Source organism: Diabrotica undecimpunctata, chromosome 4 (genome assembly GCF_040954645.1).
Source record: "Diabrotica undecimpunctata isolate CICGRU chromosome 4, icDiaUnde3, whole genome shotgun sequence".
NCBI lineage: Eukaryota > Metazoa > Arthropoda > Insecta > Coleoptera > Chrysomelidae > Diabrotica > Diabrotica undecimpunctata.
In genome coordinates this window covers 63,569,719-63,590,620 of record NC_092806.1, presented here as the reverse complement: position 1 = coordinate 63,590,620, position 20,902 = coordinate 63,569,719, and the positions used below count along the sequence as shown (strand labels likewise).

Genomic DNA, 20,902 nt, shown 5'->3' with positions numbered 1-20,902 from the left:
AATGCTAGTTTACGCTTGATTTTTAAAGATCAATGGCCATTGTTGGTTATCAAGACGCGCAAGTCTACAAATTTGTCTACCACTTTAAACTTTGCCACTTGGTGTATGTGCGGTAGATTATTATTTGCACTGTCTGTGTTAGGTAGGCTTCCCTACCATGTTGAATTTACCGGAACAGTCATAAATAAGTTTCGGTTAACATCTTAATTTTTGTAAGTATGAATAGTTTTCACAATGTACCTAATGATACTGGTTAAAGGTAAATAGCAATAAGTAACAATATGCTAATAAAGTTAGCCATGTTTTTATGTTAAGACAGTCACAGACAGACTTAGGTTTTAAATGATCACGTCACTCAGAATCAAATTGATCATATCATCGTAGATGCTGGTCATGGAAGCAACATTCTATATGTAAGCAGCATCAGAGGAATAGTTAGGAAGACCCTGATCTCACAAACAGAATGTAATGAAACTTTGGGGAGAGAACTTCTGAAATGATTAACAAAATGGGTGGTAATATATTTAAAAAAGTTAAAACAAAGAACAAGAAGATACGAAGAATCTTCGTATCTTCTTGTTCGAAGATACGAAGGAGAATGTCGAAATTATCTAGAGAAAAGGTAAGTAATAAAGAAGATGTAAAGTAACAAACAACCGAAAAAAGTATGATGACTGCCGAAAAAAAACAAGGAAATTAATAAAAACAAAGAAATAAACAACAAAAATTGAAATCGATAGAAAGAGACCTAGTTCTAAAGAGTTCTATAGTGCAATCAATAGTAAAAATTAAATGACTAACTCTGTTTATTTTCACTTCACCAATCCAACAAAGTCTGGCTAATTGGTCACTACTAGAGCTATTAATACCAGGAAAAATCTGTTCCAACACTAAGGAATAACGAAGGCCAGTTGATACTAGAAAATGGGAAATTAATAGAAGAATGGAAATAATATTTCAAGGACTTGCTTAATAAAGTATCAACAATATTGCAAAAAAAAGAAATTTACTTGACACCGAACATGGCAGTAAAGAAACTCTTTGTTGAGAAAAGAAAGCACTAGAGAGTGATGGAAATATAGGGGAGAAGCACAACATTACCAACTGATATGGCGAGAAGCAAAAATTCCAAAACGACGGAAGGAAAACACTAAACTGCCTGTCCACTAATAAGTAGACAAAACCAAATATGTTTTTTTTTTTTTAGCCCTTTTTCTATCCGAATTGTCGAATAAAGGCCTCTCCCATTTCTCGCCATTCATCCCTGTTGTGTGCTAGGCGTTTCCACATTGGTCCTGCGACTCTTTTGATATCGTCGCTCCAGCGCATTTGAGGTCTTCCTCTTGGTCTCTTCGCATCGTACGGTCGCCAGTTTCCGACTTCTTGGTTCCATCTACCATCTTCGAGACGTTCGTTGTGTCCAGTCCATTTCCATTTTAATTTAGCTGCTTGTTTCGCGGCGTCCTTTATTTCGCGGCGTCCTAACCAAATTTGTTAACCACAGAGAAATATCAATAATAAACAGCACTTACAAAATTTTTCAAATATCATTCTTAACAGATTATCGCGTTAAGCTAAAAATATGATTGTTTATACTAAGACTAGAAATTTAACGTGATACGTAACTTCTTTATAAACTTCTGGCATGAAAATGATAGCGTGAAGAAAAATCAAGCATTGAATGCGATGGCGAAGCTCTTAAGACCCAAGCAACTCATTTAGATGACCAAATTTTGTATGGAGGATGGAGTATCTAAAGTACAGGTGAAAAATAAACTATCCACCAGTTTTGAAATACACAGAGGACTGAAGCAAGGTAATGCTCTTATCACCGCTACTTTTTATCTCGTATTAAAAATGACGGTGAGAACAGCCCAAATAAATACCGAACTACTAACGGCTTAATATACACAGTTGCTGGTAGAATACGCGGACAAAATAGATGTCGTGGGAGACTCCATGCTATCCTTGAAAGAAATTTTTAGTAGGTAAGGCTAAGAGAGCAATATAAAAAGTTGGACTTAAAATCAACGAAGAAAAAAGCAAATACTTATTCATAAACAGAACATGCCAAAGGAACAGAATTTGACAAAATATCACTAATGTGAAAGAATTGAACGTTTCAAATATCTAGGATAACAATTAAGGCTGAAAATTATATCTTCTTCTTCTTCTTGTAGTGTCTATCCATTTTGGATGTTGGGGATCATCATGGCAATCTGTATTTTGCAAACTGCGGCTCTGAAAAGATTTGTAGTTGTTATGTTCAACCATGTACATAGTTTTTTCAGCCAGGAAATTCCTCGCCTTCCTAGTCCTCGTTTTCCTTCTACTTTTTCTTGAAGAATTAATTACAGTAACCCAAATCTTTCGCTATTCCTCATGATGTGACCGAGGTATTCAACTTTGGCTGTTTTTATTGTGGTTAATAACTCTTTTCCTTTTTGCATTCTTAAAAAAACGTCCTGGTTAGTAACGTAGTCGGTATAGAATATCTTAACGATTCTACGATAAAGCCACATTTCGAAAGCCTCAATTTTCTTACAGGTAGCATCTGTGAGAGTCCACGACTCAACTTCGTACAACAATATAGGAAAGATATAACATCGTAGTAACCTGATTTTGCTTTCTCTGTCCTAGATTTTATTTCTAGGGAATGGTCTCAATTTTCATTAATGTTCGTACAAGGTAGGTATATGTTTGTACTCTTCCTATTGGTTGACCATTCTCACTGATTCTTTCAATTTGCTGTTCTTTCCTAGAAATCATCATACATTTTGTTTTCTTAATATTCAGTGAAAGTCCATATCTCTGACTCACTTCTGTGATTCTATTCATTAATTCCTGGAGGGATTCATAAGTGTCATCTGCCATTCTGATGTTATTGATACATTCTCCATTTATTCGAATTCCGGCTTCAACATCTTCTACTGCTTCTTGAAAGATTTTCTTAGAGTATATGTTAAACAGCAAGGGTAATAATATACATCCCTGTCAGACTCCACGCTTGATTTTGATATCATCAGATTCTCCTGTCTCTGTACCGATAGATGATGTTTGATTCCAGTAAATATTGCTAATAATTCTTACATGACAGGTGTTTATTCTAATATTTGTTAATATCTCCATCAGATTGTCGTATAAATATATCTCCATCAATAAAAAATTTGTAAAAATGGTTTGCGAGGAGGCTCCTACAGTAAAAAGACACACTAGAAGTACTAGAATGCGATGAAGAGACAATCTCCACTCATATCTCTACAATGAATATTCTACTGGACAACAAATTTATAGAAAAAAGAGCCTTTTGAAAAACAATTGTACAGTTAGCCAAGATCCACCCAGGGTTGTAGCGCTACATGATGAAGATGATGATGCTGCTAATGATGATAAAGAAACCTTTCTGCAAAAACTGCAGAAATATTAATCGATAAGAAATTCAACACAGCTTTCTAAGCATCCAGGAGCTTTTTAAAGATTGTGGCCTAACATGGATTTAATTCAAATATCTTTAAAACGGTTATAATTCAAGTTATAAAAAAATAAAGAAGAGAATCTGTATATAAAGTGAAACAAAATAAATCTAACATAGATCTTCAAAACTATAAAATCGCCAAAAACGAAGCGAAAAGTATAAAAAGCTAAAGTAGAAGCTTACACAAATCTATACGATGAAATTGATACAAGGAAAAGTGAAAAGAAGATATATGTAAAATTGACAAATATAAAGTAAAGGTAAATAGAAATAACTTGGCTAACAGGATTGTTTAATAGAATTATGGAATCAAGTGAATGCCATACAAATGGAGAAGTAGCATCTGTGCACAAAAACCAAGGAGATAATCAAAAATGAACGTGCTATTTGAATGAAAACTTTTTTACAATGATGTATGTTTTATAGCTTAAATAAAAACATGTCAAATAAAAATATGACTCCCTAATTATCATAATATTGTCGCTTATTTGGGAACATAAACTACATAATCATATACCTTCCATAGGAACTTCAACATAATCTGGTAAGACTCGGAGAAAAAGGCGACGCTTACAAACCAGAATATCATCATCATCATCATAAGTGGCTCGACAATCCGCTGTGGATCTTGGCCTTCTCATAAAAAAGTTGTTAATCCTGTCGATTCCTGGCAACTTTCCTCTATCTTCTGACCCTTAGAATCTGTAGGTCTTCTTCCACATCATCAATCCATCTCCTTCGTGGTCGTCCTCTACTTCTTGTGCCCTCTGGTTTTGAACAAACCGGAATATGTCACATGCTAAAATGAAACCAGAGGAGTTTGAAAAGTAAGACAAATCTGTGCAACACTTAACAGAATAAGGACCAAAAATATTCTCTAAAAAGACAAACTGCTAGACACCTGGTGGAGGACTACTCTATTAGATGTATAGTGGCGGCAACCCATCAGATTTTTTAATTGCAACCAAAGTCAATTGAATGTATTTGTTACCTCAATATTTGTTAATATTCAGTGAAAGTATGTAGTTTCTTTTTAGTAACTTCTTTCAATATAGGTCACTGAATTCTATTACATTAAACTAAATAAATTGCAATGCAATTTGTTTCATGTAATAAAATTTATGTCGAAACGTCAAATAAATAATTTATTTTATAATTATTAATTCCCAACCAGATATTAAAAGAAGACTGAATAGTTTCCCTTTATTAGTATTAACGGCAATCTTCCTCTACAAGAGTCATTTTTTCCAATATCTTAAAATGTACATAAATATGATCCGTCGTATATGCTCATGTGTCTAGCACCTCTTTTTGCTACCTACCTCCTAATGTGTCCTGCAGATAAAGTTCTGTTTGCCAACATCAATACAACATAGTTCCTTTTATCCTTTCGTTCTATTCCTTTTATTGGGTGTGTTCAAATACTGATGGACTCTGTTTAGTGGTTAACTGTGGAGCTGATATTGAATGAAAAAATTAATAAACATAGAAATATCTATACTTACATTAATTTTATTTATTTTGAGTGATGTCCGTAACATTATTTACATTAACAATTGATATCGGTTTTCCGATTCTTAAGTTTAATTCTATTCGCTTTGTCAGCATAAACTTCAGTGCCAAACTAAATTGTAAATAAATTGTCTGATTGGTTAACGCTTTGGAATAATCCTTTTTTGAACTTATTTAATTTAATTTTTAAAATACGTTTATAATCTAATTTATAGTTTAATCTAATTTATATTATAAATAAAATAACACGTACATAATTATTAAGAAGAAGTGCTTTTCACAAGTACTATCCATTAATTATTTACTGTAACTATATCTTTTGGATTTTGGCCATGATCTTCTTCCTATGTTTATTTTGAAGGAAGGATAAGGATTCTTTATTTCGAAAGGAAATAACATGTGTCCCCGTGTAGGATCTTGTGATCACCTTCAGGTTTGCTTGAAATGTTGTAGTGGAGCATTTTACAGGCTGTTGAGATGGAGTCGCCAGTCGAATCAGAGGTGGAGGCTTTTTTTCTGGATATGATGTTCTTTCCAGAGTGTAGTATTTGTATTGTTTGAGCTAGATGTGACAAAGACCGAGTCTCCGGTTACTATTGTTCCTGCAAGCCGTTTTTGCGTCTACATCCAACTTCAGAACTTGTGTATTGCACTAAAATTTTGTTATTTGATGTTTGCGTTAACAGTCAGGCCTCGTCAGCTTTCGACAGGTGGTTTTACCACAGGTAGCCCAGTGTGAGTGTGTGTGATGGCATGACAGGGATGGACGCTACCATTCCGATGTTAATTTAGTCTCATCAGTCGCTTAGACGTCCTCAGCCGACCCTAGAATTTGTGGAAGACATAAGGTTCAGTTGTAGGCTGGGTGCGCCAGGCGGCTAGCCTTTCATCATCATACCAGTGTGAGTGTTGTGTGTGTGTGAGTATTTTTTGAGTGTGAATGTATGTGAGTTGAACTGGCAAAAATGAAAACTGTAGTCTCTGGTGACCATTTTTTCTGCAAGTCGTTGATACGTCTACGATCAACTTCAAAACTAGTGTATTGCACTAAAATTCATGTTATTGATCTCTTGCGTTAACGACCAAGCCTCGTCGGAGTTCGACAGGTAGTCCCAGTTTTAGCCAGTTCAGGTCAGAACATAGTTGCGGCAATTTTCTCGGTGGACGGATAAATATCACTGAGTAGCGAGATTAAGAAATCGCAAAAAATCTATCTCCTCCTGTCCGGAGTAAGGAAAATGTTTGGGTAAGCAAGTAATTTAAGTGAACCCAGCCTGTGAGACATGTTTACCCCTAAGAATTACGTTCGAGTGTAACAATTCATTGGAGTGAGGTGTATTAACTCGAATTAAAAACAGGAGTCACGCCGAATCCTGCGTTCAGCAGCAAGTAGTCTTTTCTTCTGATAACCTTTCAGAAGGCAATTAAGTTTTAATTATATTCTCTAACGTACCGAATAAATGTTTTATAAGTGTGTACGAGAGTTTTTGTATGTGTTTTTCCAATTTCCCCTGTAAGTGGTATGAGGAGGCGGGCTCGATTTCTGACCCTATCTAAAGTTGCCTTTAGGTAAGGTTCCCAGTTGAGTATTTTAGAAAAAAGAACACCCAAATAGAAAGCTGTCGGGCGGATATCAAGCCTTTTAACCAACAAATACAGGGTGAATTGGTTGTCATCGCGAGCGACGACTCTTACAGATGTTTTTGGGCTGCGAAACACAATGATTTGCGTTTTTGCAAGGTTAAGTGTAACTCTTCACTTATTGCACTATTCTTCGACGCCATTTAGAAGAGTTTGTGCTTTTCCGAAAGTTCTCTCAGGAAAATAACCCCTCGCTGTTGTGAGAAGGGCAGTATCATCTTCGTGAAGAAGCAGTTAAGTGCCTGGGATGTTTAGATTAGAAATGTTGCTGTTGTATATTCTATACAACAGGGGCACTAACACTGAGCCTTGGGGAACTCCAGCAAGTGGAGTAAATGAGGTTGATGTTTGATCAATTATTCTTACTCTAATAGTTCGATTCATTAAGTAAAAATGATTTGTATGTATGATTTTAATAAATTGGATTGGTAGCCTGATGTCAATCAGCCTCCGAATAAGACTGGATCGAAGGCTCCTTGTACATCTAGAAAAGTGGCAATAGCGATGGAATTATCATTGATGGCTTATGTAACTTTAGGTGTGAAGTGTATTAATGCATTTTAAGTTGATTTACCAGAGTGGAATCCAATTTAAAATTTTGGGATGATATTGTGGGCTTCGAGAAAGTCGTTGAGTCTGTCTTTGAGGATAAGTTCGAGGACTTTCCCTAGCGTATTTATTAAGGATATTGGTCTGTAGGATTCCACATCGGTATGGGGTTTACCCAGTTTGGGTATCATTATTGTATTAGCCACTTTCCAAGGAGTAGGAAAGTGACTATTTTTGAGACATGCATTAATAGTTTTAGTTAGAAGACAGGGTTATACTCTCAGGAAGTTGTTTGAGATACCGTCTACTGATGTTGTTAGGTCCAGGGGAGTTATTTTTGCCAATTTGGCAATAACTCTCCGTTTCCCTGTCAGTATGGAGGATCATGATCGGTATGTAACCTATCATGTAACCTGAATTGTGGTGCATGAGAGTAGTCCTTACTATGAATTCAGTGTTAAACTTGAAATGGTGATCAAAATTTGAATTGTCTGGGGACTAGAAATTGTTATGAAGCAAATTTTTGCTTCGGCTTTTAGCTCCAAATAGCCGACTATTTGGTTGTCGATCAACAGATGAGAGGGTTGAGTTTGTTTTTGTTTAGTTAAGACTTTTGAGTTTGTTCCAGAATTTACCGCCGACCCTGTAATCTAGTTTAGAGGTTGTATTTTCCCACTGGCGAGTGGGTATTTGTATTCTGTTTTGACAAAGGTGTTTCTGTGGATCTTGTAAAGTGATGTATTGTGGAAGTACCGGAAGGAAGTATTGCATTGTTTTGATTGGAATGGAGTGATTGATTGCCTCAGTGATGAGACTTTCAATTTTGATTGCACTCAGGTTGATACTTTTATTTGTATCGAGTTGAGGAGACGATGGTCTTTTAAGATTTATTTTTAATCTTTGGTTAAAAAGCAATTTTATTAAACGATTTTTAGTATGTTTTATATGTCGAGTTTGGTCAATATTATTATATGAGACGTTTAGGCATATGTAAAATGCCACGCTCGTCTAGTGGGTTGGCGAGTGTTTAACGATGTAGGTGGGGATAATTTGGGGAAGAACAGAAAATGGTATAAAGACCTGACTCACCATGATAGAAACAAGTAACTTCACCGGCTAGCATAGGGTAGGGTAGGGATAAGTAGCCACTGGCAGTTATCGATTACAAAATCCATTGCTGATTTTACTAAATAATATCCTGTATAGTCAGTTAATAGTTTTTATACTTTTTTAAAGCTACATTATTTCTAAAGCAAATTCAACTATGATCCACAGTTAACCAAAACCTTTCGAAGAGTGTAGAGTAGATAGAAAATAAAAGGTGTAGAAAAATGATTTTTTTTAATTCGATGTTGCTACCATAACTTAAATTTCCTATTATATAATGTGGCTATTATTACTTAAAGCTACTATTATCTAATGTGGCTATTATTTAACCGTAAACTAACATATTTTAAACGTCAATTTATCTACTAAATCGTAATCAGTCTAAAAGTTTTATCGTGATTATAGTACTTCTACCAAAATATGAAATTTCACAAGTTCGGGCACCACTAAAATTCGAGGTCTTCTTCGAGTAAAGACAATAATTTTTTTTAAATATTAATCTGCTTTAGGTATTTCTAAACAAAGCGGTTGAATACAAATTTAGTTTTTATCTTACATTCCGAATCTAGAATCTTGTATGTACTTTTAGCCCAGTCTGGTTATACAAAAATCATCGATTTCACGGCAAAATGTTTCGCAGATATCTGAAGCTTTTAAGACATAGGTGAAGGTTACTAGATGACAAATAGATAAAAAGATACTCCTATTTTTACCTTGCGTTTTTTTAAACAATAATTTATGGTCAGAATTTGATTTTTTATCTATAAGTTTTTTCCCTTATAATTTAAATAAACAATATTTACACCATTTTTTTATATCAAGAATATCTTTATTTTCGCGTTTTTTCAATTAAAATTGATAAATAATTTACAGAGATATTTGCAAAAAAAGCAGTTTTTTTTGCACTAATTTATAACTTTAATTAATTTTTTTATTAATAAAATAAAATGTTATTAATACATTTCAACATTGAGGAATTACTGTCCATTAAATTTGTGCGAAATTTCCCCCCGATCGGTCAAATAGTTTAAAAGTTATTCAATTTGTTTATCCCTGGGACTAGTTATTTAAACCATTGAACTTGCCCTATGAATGATGCTAGACACATTTAACAAACTTCATAGGATTCTTTAAGACTAATACTATCTCAGAAGTTAAATGAATATTGAGTTTTCATCGAAATTATTTACAAAATAAACGTTTGAAAAAGGGGTATGTTTTTTACTTATAAACAATTGTAATAACTTCTATATTTTTCAAGCTACAGACTTGTACGTACAACCATTAGATAGCTGGTAAAAAAACTCACATAAAACAAAAAAAAATAAATCTTCTATGAACAGTAGGAATGAAGTTAGCGACAATTTTTTTGTTAATTAGATCTCCATTGTTTATAAACATTAAGAAGTAAAATTTGCACAAATTTTGAATGAAAATCTAAACTTTATATTGAAGTTTATAGCTATAAAATTCATCCAATATTTCGAAACTTAAAACCTTTCGAAACGAAGTTACTTTCGAAAGATCGACATAGGAAAGTGGAGGGAAAACTGTTTTAGCTCCTCGCTGCAAAATTTAATATTATGGTTACGGATTTATCATTCAAAAGCTTCAACAGTTCTGTAGGAATTTCATCAGGTCCATTTGCTTTTCCATTTTTAGCGTTTCTTATTGCGTATTCTACTTCTTCTTTCAATATGTCTGGCCCAGTTGCATTGATTATCTGAGTTAAGTTGTTTCTATCGTCTTCAAATAATTCATTCAGGTATTCTGTCCATCTTTTTATTTTATTCTCTAGATCTACAATAAGATTTTCATCTTTGTCTTTAAGTTTACCTATTTGGCATTTCTTTATGCTTCCTGTTATCTCTTTTACTTTTTTGTGCATATTGAACGCATCGTACTTTTTCTCATAGGTTTCCATTTCTTCACATTGTTCTTTAATCCACTCCTCTTTGGCTTCTTTTATTCTCTTTTTTATGTGTTTATTTATTTCTTTGTATTTGTCTGGGTAATTCTTCATCTTTCTTCTTTGTTCCATCAAGTCTAGTATATCTTGTGTCATCCACCCCTTATACTTGTACGTACAACCTATCCAATGGTTGTACGTACAAGTCTGTAGCTTGAAAAATATAGAAGTTATTATAATTGTTTATAAGTAAAAAACATACCCCTTTTTCAAACGTTTATTTTGTAAATAATTTCGATGAAAACTCAATATGCATTTAACTTCTGAGATAGTCTAAGTCATAAAGAATCCTATGAAATTTGCTGAATGTGTCTAACGTCATGCATCAGGCAAGCTCAATAGTTTAAATAATTAGCCTCAGGGATAAACAAATTAAATAACTTATAAAATATTTAACTGATCGGGGGGAAATTTCGCACAATACTAAAAGATGGTAATTCCTTGATGTTTAAATGTATTAATACCATTTTATTTTGTTAATAAAAAAATTAATAAAATTTATAAATTAGTTCAAAAAAACTGCTTTTTTGCAAATATCTCTGTAAATTATTTATCAATTTTAATTAAAAAAATGGGAAAATAAAGATATTCTTGACATAAAAGAATGACATAAATATTGTTTATTTAAAATATAAGGGAAAAAATTTATAGACAAAAAATCAAATTGTGACCATAAATTATTGCTTAAAAAAAACGCAAGGTAAAACTAGGAGTATCTTTTCATCTATTCATCATCTAGTATCCCCCACCTATGTCTTAAAAGCTTCAGATATCTGCGAAACATGTTTCCACCTTTTTTTTAACCAGACTGGGCTATTTAACCAGGGGCACTGTTTGTCTCATAATCTACGCTTACCGTCTATCTTACTCTCTATTATAAGTTGCCCAATCTCTCCTTACATTATCAAGCTAATAAATGGTATTTCAGTTTTTCATTATTCTAATAAGTTTACATTCTCTGCTCATTCGGCGCAAAACTTTTAAGTTTATGGTGTAACAGCCCAAGGCATTCATATTGCAGACTTTTAGCGTAAACGTTTCAGTTTCATTAACAAATGTGAAATATATTAAACACTTAACAAGGTTTTATGTCATTTGTATTTCTCGTAGAATATATCCGTCAAAATCCCTTTGAAACGTTATCCTTAAATCCTTATCGTAAATCCTTATTTCGAGGATCTATTTCAGCTACTCAAATCGAATAGTACTCGTCAAACTCTTGTTTGTAAAATTTATGACATTTGCTGCACCTCCTATAGTTCCTTACGATATAGTAGATAAAAGAGAACGTTTCTGAATAATAGTCACGTTCAGTTTCAAATGTGCCATCAGTGTTTTCATTTGCAAAAGCACTTGTACCAAATTGACTGCCTATTTCATATAAGTACCTTCAAGTCAACTTTTCGTAGGTATATATTTCTAAATTGAATTCGAATAGTTTTTTTATTTTTATTAGATACTAAAATTATTTATATTGTTACAAAGAGAAAAATGTAATTTATATATTTGCAAATAAAGTTTTAGTTATTATATTTTGCTTTTTAATGACCTTTTGGCCTTTGGCTTATGCAGGTTTTTGAACCAACATACAGAATATTTAATTGGAAGCGTGAAAAGATTACGATTTAATTTCTTCTATAACGAAATTTTGAATATCATATTTTGTTACATCTTAGTTTTCTATTCTCTAAAATTAATGTTATTTACATAAAGATAATCTGTAAATGTACGTAAATATGTTCACTGCTTACTATTGTGACACTGTATCAGGTAAGACTTTACAGTATTTATCTGAGTGTTGTACAACCCTCCCAAATTCCTGCAAAATTTATAGCATCCTTGTTTTATCCGGAAATCCACATAGAGGGTAAAGTTATGCTTTTTACAATTACTCTTCTCTTTATTTTTCTATCTACAGAGTGTTTTAGGAAGAACTGGCAAATACATTTGCCTTTTCTTCAGCTAGATATAGTAATAGTGTTTTCTTTGTAGTCAATATTTTATAAATAACATAGTTGTTTTAGTGAAAAACCGTGTTACTTTTAGAAAATTAGTAACTGAGCAAAATATGTAGTATATAATAAAAATTAGTTGAACTGAAATAAATGTACTACCACATTAACTATAGAATAAATATTTACAGAATATAAATAGGAACAAAAAATGGACAATATATCAATTTGCCAAAGAAGTAGATATTAAATGATATATTGCTGTACTTCTAGAAGTGTATATAACATAATAAACAGTACAGAAAATAAAGAATTTATTTCATGGGCAATTTTGGTGCAAACAAGATTCTTAACGATTTTGTAGATTATTCAATAATTTACAAGCAAGGGTTACTGCACTTAAAAATAGGTTATTAGTGTTTGTCGTATCAAGTATTTGTTGGAAAATATTTTGACAATTTGACTTTCCGTGTAATTAATTTCCCAATTACCATTCAACTTCATGGGGACAATAAGTAATAAAGTAACTTAATATCCTGGGGTCGACAAATCGGCCCCAAAGTCTGGAGTATAACAGACAACGAGAAAACATTACATTAAAAATCCACAAAATATCTATTAGTATAGTCATAATGATACAATATAATATTTTAAAAAGAACCTTATTAATCATGGTTGTAGGACGCCATGATTCGTTATGAAATGTGAAACGACCTTTTAGTCATTTTTTGGATTATTTTTCAGGAAATCCTTTTTAAACTAGTATCAATTAAATATTGGGGATAAAAACGTAAAATGTTTAAGTACGTAAGAAATAACAAATAATTATACAGCTTTTCTTAGGCATTTGCTGTGTATCAGTAAAACTGACAACACAGAGGTGCATACAAATACACAAGTCAAAAGCAGAGAAGCAAAATCCATCATTGACTATGTGTTCGTGGACAAACCATTAAGGCAATGTATTAAAGAGTTAAGAGTAAAACGAGGAGCTAAGAAATGTGACCATTATTTAGTTCTAGCTAGGACCTAGATAGAAAGACACAAACAGAAAAGAAGTAAAACTCATAATACACCCACTATAGAAGTAATTAGTCATATAAGCTTGCAGACAAGAAGACAGCAAAGAAGTGTAAAAACTGAGTGGATAACTACACCAAGTTTCCACAGACACCAAGCAGATAAAAGACAACAAAGGACACCTACTGCATGACAATAATCACATCTTACATAGATGGAAGCAATATTCCTAGAATCTTCTGAATATTCAAAACATTGTAGACAGCCACCAAGACGATGTAAAGCAAGAACACCAAAAACCAGGAGAAATGGCTATAGCAGAAATTAAATAAATTGTAAAAAACTTAAGACAGGTAAGGCGGCTGTATTTGATAAAATTACAGCAAAAATACTACAAAACATGGGCGAGAAGGGCATTGAATTGCTAATAAAAGTTTGTAATAAGGCATGCAATGAGAACAAAATATGAAAAGATTGAGTAGGGGTTATTCTACCCATCTTCAAAAGAGAGATAGGCATGAGTTTAGTAACTACAGAAGTATAGCACTACTGGAAATCCATCCAAAGAGTATCAGAGAATATTAGAGAAACGTCTTTTTCAAGAAAGTCTCTATTGGTTTAGAAAATGTATTTCATAGTACTCCAAGTAAGCTGATAAATATTTGCTTGAAAAAGGTGTGATTACCAAACTCATGGAAGCCATTATGAGGGTATACAAGCATACAAGAACAAGATCAGAACCGATAATATGGAATCCGAAGAGTTTATAGTAAATGAGGGTTTACGTTAATGGGGAGTCCTAGGCCCCATACTATTTAACATCGTCTTGTATGATATAATTACAGAAACCAGAACAGAAATACTGAATTTATATGCCAGACATAAAAATCTAGAAGAGGTGTGGATCTCAAAGGGCGCATATGCTCTTGTCTTGAAATCTTGAAATTTACAAGTATGGAACGCTCCACTAATGAAACGAAATTTGAGGATTTATGAGGAAAAAACGAAAGCAATAATATGCGGAAAAATAGAATACACTTGAACACTGAACTTGAAGTCGAAACCTACAAATACGTGGCAGTGCAAATGGAGAACAAAGGAACTGAAGAAATTGAAATAAGCTCTAGAGTAGAAAAAACTGCTCGGATGTACCACTCAATTAAAATAGTTATGCTTTTGTCCAAACAAAAATATACCAAAATGTAAAATTTGCCATCTATAAGACGGTGTTTGTGCCGATTTTAACTTTTGGTAGTGAAAGTTGGACGCTTACTGATAAATTAAGATCGAAATACTAAGCATAGAAATGAAGTTTCTTAAAAGAATAATGGGAATAATCAGATTTAACAATATTAGAAACAAGACAGTTAGAGAACATCTTAAGGTCCAACCCACTATTATGAAAATTGAGGCCCAACTAAGATGGTATAAAGACGTGATAAGAATAAATCAAGAAAGACCAGTTAAAGAAGTATGGAAAGCAAAAAGAAAAATTAAGAGACCAAGGGATAGGACAATGAAGACATGGGATGATAACTAAACCTCAATCATATAGATAAGGGAAATCAGCAAAGAGCAAGCAAGAAACCAAGCGAAGAATAAGGAGCAATTGAAAAAAAATATGCATGCAACTAACTAAAAAAGAGACTGCAAGGATCTAACATCCAAACGGAGTAGACACAATTTTACACAGATTTCTCTCTTGTCATGTGTTACACTTCATTCTACTATCTGATCTCATAATGATGTTACAGCTAAATAAAAACTTAAGAATAATGAATATTATACAGTTGTTTGCAGCAACACTGAACAAAGAACAGATTGTTATCAATCATGGAGCAGAACAGGAGGCGTCATAATGCTAAGTTTAGAAAAATCAGACAAATAATTTAAAAAATTTGATTGCGAAATAGAAAAAGGGAATGGAGGCTCGGTTCAGATGAGTTACCAACTGAAAAAAACAACTGATTGATCATCATAATGTAGGTTAATAGCATCTATAAATGGCGTATAATATTGAAACATGGTTAAGAATAATATTAATAATAACCATACCTAGTCAGTCATTTCTAACCAGGTGTACACCACAAAATGAAACCTTTTTACTGCCTTTATTGACTACAAGTAGGCCTTTGATTAATTACCGCATAAATGGCTTATAGATATATTAAAAATATATAGTCGATGATAATATAAGGATCTTTTTATAGCATATAATGACGGAGTGGAAGACTAAAATTTACCTTCAGATATCTTATGAAAACAACATCGAAGCTGATGATATCCAAATCAAACGAGGTCTTTTCCAGGAGGAATCGTTGAGTCCGCTGTGGTTCTGTTTAGCGATCAACCCACTATCTCAGCTACTGAAATGCACTGACCAAGGTTTAAGAATCAAAAATAACAATACTGCTGTGGTGAATCTGCTTTATATGAATGATTTAAACTTAGTGGCTTCTACTCAGATGTTGGATCCTGTACCAGATGCTAAAAACTGTGAAAACATTATCAAATAATATCATTATGCACTTTGGACTAGATAAGTACCGTGTTCTAAATATAGTAACTGATTATAAAGAACGCCATGACTCCGTAGGAAAGATTCTTCAGCAAGAACTAGCTAGCAAACTGGGACTTCTTCAAACTGACCATCTTCCTTATTATGAATATCTCGTAGACATATTGCTTATCAACGACAACTATAAAATGTACTGGGACTACACTGTGTTCACAAACCAACCATTGGTACCTAATAGACCGGTTCTCATACTTATTAATAAACTTACTAGACAGACAACACTAACGGATGTGGCGATACCTAACAGTAATAATTTGCGTATTAAATACAACAAAAAAATAAGTACAGAGATCTGGAAATACTAATAAGGAGATAATGGAGAATGGAAAGTTCCCAGATGTACCTATTATTCTCTATACTGCTGAAGTTATTCGAAAGAGCCTTTAGAAAACATAACACAGTTTGGTGTTAATGAATATCTCAATAAGACCATACAGTAAATAGTACTGCTCTCAACATCTAGATGCGTAAAACAACTTTTGGAAGATACTCGGAGGTAACAAGTCATCTAGGGCTCGATAATACGGAAAGACACCAAAGCTCAATTCTTTCGATACCGTAGGTATCTGGGATAAGTGAATTTTCCCCGTAGGCTAAATCTAAACATACCTAAAAAATCACATACTACAAAGTCAAATTTATGATCACCAAGAAAAATACCAAGAATATTAACTTAGACATAAAGAATGAACAAAAAGTAAACAAATATTAACAAATGCACTGAATACATACAAGAAACCATAGTAAATATAGAAAAGCTTGACGTGCGTTTAAACATAAAACAAATAGAGACATTTAAGAGGATGATTCGCTTCCAGGTTCAGCCTTCAAAATTAAACTTGTATGATTATAGCCAATCTTCATCGCAGTTGAAGAAGAACAATTTTGAACTACATACAAACTTTTTTAGCATATTGCCAGTGTATATTTTACAAGAAATTATTCTGTTTTTAAAATGTTGTGGAGTAAGGCAACGGAGCATATGGCTAATTAAGTCACCTGGTTGATACCATTGCCCATGCACCTAAAGATTTCGTGAGCGCCATAAGTTTAATAAATCTTTAATAAAAAGGTTAATATTTTATCTATATAGTTTTTAATTAATAGTAAGTGAATAATAGTTCCCGTTCTCAACAAAATAAAGACCAACATTACCATGTCCACACAGCTAAATAGCAACAGCAACGATAAACGGTAACTAGTTTACTGTCAAGTGGTTTTTCTACAATTATATATGGACGATCAAATACCACAGTTAATCCTACAAGGGAAGATCGAAGGTAGGAGAGGAGCCGGCAGCAAACAATTATCCTGGTTAGAGAATATTAAAGAATGGACAGGAATACACAATACAGGCGAGCTCGCGAGCTGTGTCACGCCGCCAAGAATAGAATTCTAGTAATGAGATAGTCGCCTACGCCCTTTGGTGTATGGCATGTTAAGAAGAAGAAGAAGATCAAATCAAAGAAATTGAGTTTTTTGATATATGTTAAAATAAACGTGCCTTTTATTCATAAATGTTTTTTCATTCATTTACAGTAAACTTGTCTTGCAGGTATTCAGTTTATACGAAGTTTATCCTAGACTCCTTTTCTTTCTGAAAATACATGATTCTTACCAGACACTACCAGTATGACAAAATTAATAAATAACTAATATGACAAAATTAGGGGGGCACCTAATATAAATACTTTCTCCCCAATTGTTTTAACCAACATTGCATGCATACAGCATAACAGTTGTTATATGGTTAAATCAATCTTAGGCAAACAGCAGCACGCTGCCAGTATGACAAAATTAATGACGAACTAATATGACAAAATTAGGGGGCACCTAATATAAATGTTTTAACCAACATTGTATGCATATATCACAATAGTTTAAAATTTATTAACTTAAAACAGAAAATAGCCTAACAAAAGCAGATAATAAATACATATACAAATAAAAAATAAAATTAAAGAGATATACAAAAAAAATCTTTTTTTGGTTTGATTACTCAAACAGAAGAAAAATAAAAAGATATATAAAAAAATCTAAAAAATTTTGCAAAGATATACAACAATATGCAAAATATATAAAAAATCTACTAAAAATAAAAAATGTAATAAATACAAAAACAAATAACAGAAATAAACAAAATTCACTAAGAAATGAACCAAAATGAATTAAACGTAACGCAAGTGATAAAAAAATAAAAAAATAAGCTTAAATTTTAAATTTAAAATTTTAATATATATGGCTGTAACGTACACAGTAATAAAGAAAATATGCCTGAAGTCTTCCCTTAATCATCCCTCTCATAATCGATCGAGAATAGGCCACAAGAATAAGTAACTAATTGAATATGTAATAAAATTATATAAGATATTTATTAATTCAGAACTTGAAGATTAACTAATTTTGTGTCCATAATCCCTTTAAAGATTGAGGGATCAAGAAAACTGGAAGTAGGGAAATCTTATTATATAATGTAAGCAGCAAAAAGCTTACAGTGGATAATTTTAACTTTTTTACAGTCTATAGTAAAAGTTGATTCCAGTGTTCTAAATATTTTAGATATACATAAAAATATTTTGTTCTGTTCTGTAATTTAGTTTTCATAAGATTCGAAAACCTAATATTGATATTAAATTTTCTAATATTTAAGAATATGGTTTTGTATCATTCATTAACGAATTATCAGTTAGTTTTAGAAAAGCATACCTTCCTTACATAATATTTAAAAAGAAACTCTCTAGTTTTTTCGCTGTAAAGGAGGAAGTGGACTTTTTATATATTCCTTATAAATTTTAAATTCAAATAAATCTTAAGAAATGTCCATTTCCTTACCTGTATTTTGGTCCAAAAACAATAGCTAAACTGAGTATATTTTACATTCCTAATATTATATATTTTTCAGCAGACTCCGCAAAACATAAATCAAAATTGTCAAAATTGTCAAAACGAAAACGACCATAGGGAAAAGGAAATCCAAAGACAAATCGATGCACTCATAGAGCTGAAATGCAAACAATTAGGTAAAGGATTCAATAGCAAATACAATGCCCTTCATCTAGAGCAATGGATGAAAGGACAGTTAAATCGCGAGCAAACGGCAGACACTCCAGAGGAAGAAAAAGAATGCTTGCTTGAAGAGTGGACGGAGGAGATGTTGAGGAAGAGATCGGAGGAACTACAGCTGATAGATTCTGAAGGTAATATTAAAACCAAAGATATAAAGGAAGCTCCAAGGAGAAGCGAAAATGGTTGTGATGAGGGGGTGCTATCAGAAAATGACCATAGTCCGTCCAAAAGTACAACAACTGAAAGCCAGGTAGGTATTTTGTAAAAAGTAAGCAATTAAATAAAGGGTGGCCTAAACTAGAGGTGAAATTGAAAAAAAAAACAAAGCTGTTAACAGAAACAATATTTTATTAAAGCAGTGACCCTTTAATGTTTGTTTAAAGTGGTCAATTATTTCCGGTATGTCTAAGAAATATTTTAAAATTTCAAATTATGTGGAGCTACCTTCTTTTTTCGGAACACATCTGTTATAAATCGATTGTACTGCAGCTAATTAGTGCAAGGACGATTATTTAAGGGCGATTATGCAAGTAGTTATTAACTGGTTTAGGTTCTCAGCTACATAGCTAACAATTTAAGACTTAAGAGTTATTCCTTGATTGGCGCATATCTAGTAAGGTAGCCCATTATGACTTAGCTCATTTCTGTTAATTTTTCGCAGTATTTTAGTATTTTTTTCAAGATCTCCAAGATTTCTAAGATTAGGTATATTTTCCAAGTGAAAGTTATGCTGTGTTGGGAATCATTCTGTTTTTTTTTCGCAGCTGATGCTCTACAAGTAAGTGCATTAGCTCTTTCATTACCATGTATTACTTGATGATTATTATTATTTTTTATCCAGATTTAGCCCTCTAAAGGTAAAATTCACTTATCCCAAATACCTACGGTATCAAAAGGATTGAGCTCTAGTGGGACTCTTTTTATATTATCTAGTTTTCGATGACTTGATCAGTTGGTCTATTTCCCAAAAGTTTTCGTAAGTATCTGGACGTCGAGAGTAGCACAGCTTTCTGCATATTCTTATATATGTTTATTTAGACCCAGATTTTTTATGTTTTCTAGGTAGTTTTTTAGGTATGAGATCTGATTTATTATAATTTATGGAACAGTGTGGTCCCAGTTCAGCTTGTAGTTGTCATTTTCAAGCCCTTTGTCAGAGAAATATTGATCACAAGGAAGATGGTCGGTTTGGAGAAGTCCCAGTTTGTCAGCTAGTTCTTGGTGGATAATCTTTCCTACTGAGTCATGACGTTCTTTATAATCAGTACCAACAAACGCCTGGCAGCCCCCGGTCGATGTTGGATGGTTTCTTGGGCTTAGCATCCATATCGACATTTGTCGTTTTGGACTCAAGGATCTTTAACAATATGTTTCAGGTTATTTTTGGTTGGAATAATCTAATTCTGAATGGTAAGTAGGAAACTCTCAGTCTCAGAAAACATCTTTTCTGATGTCAACCAATAGTTCGACTCTGTATTGTCGACATATTCTCTGCTGATCTCATTGAGATGTCGCCCATGCAAAGGTTTACTCATCCAGGTGAGCATTTTTTTTGCTTAGGCAGGTGGTTTTTGCGCATTTCTTGGTTTCTTAGTTTAAGAGGCGTTGTATCATCTACTGCGCAAATTGCTCGATCTGAGTAGATGTCTCAGCCTGCACTGAAAATAAGTACTTAAAGTAGCAGCCTGTTTATCCAGTTGCTCACCTATGTCTATAAGTCCTCTATCTCCTTATTATCGCGGAATGTTGTTCTCTATGCTGCACTGCGTGGATGGTGTTTTTGCGCCTTTGTGAGAAGTGTTTGTACTTTCCACTGGATACACAAATAAGTAGCTAATCGCAGAACAGGCGTACGTATTTAATGTTTTAAACAAATTTTTGCTAATAAGATATAACCGGTTTAGCTGTCTTACTCTTCACACAAACTTAGAAGTTAGTTCGGTTTTTATTAGTTTATGGTCAATTTTTTGTGCTTGCTGTACTCCGAAATTTTTGTACATATCATTTTCACCTATTGCCTCGATATTTTGGCC

General features: G+C 33.0%; 1 protein-coding gene across 1 annotated transcript in view; it reads left to right on the top strand.

The window, feature by feature from the left end:
- The window catches only part of PsGEF (Protostome-specific GEF), a 204,819-nt gene that overhangs the window by 145,110 nt on the left and 38,807 nt on the right, over positions 1 to 20,902 (top strand). Inside the window, exon 16 of the mRNA XM_072529608.1 lies at positions 18,709 to 19,119. Coding sequence (XP_072385709.1) covers positions 18,709 to 19,119 — 411 coding nt within the window. The remainder of the gene's footprint in view (positions 1 to 18,708; positions 19,120 to 20,902) is intronic.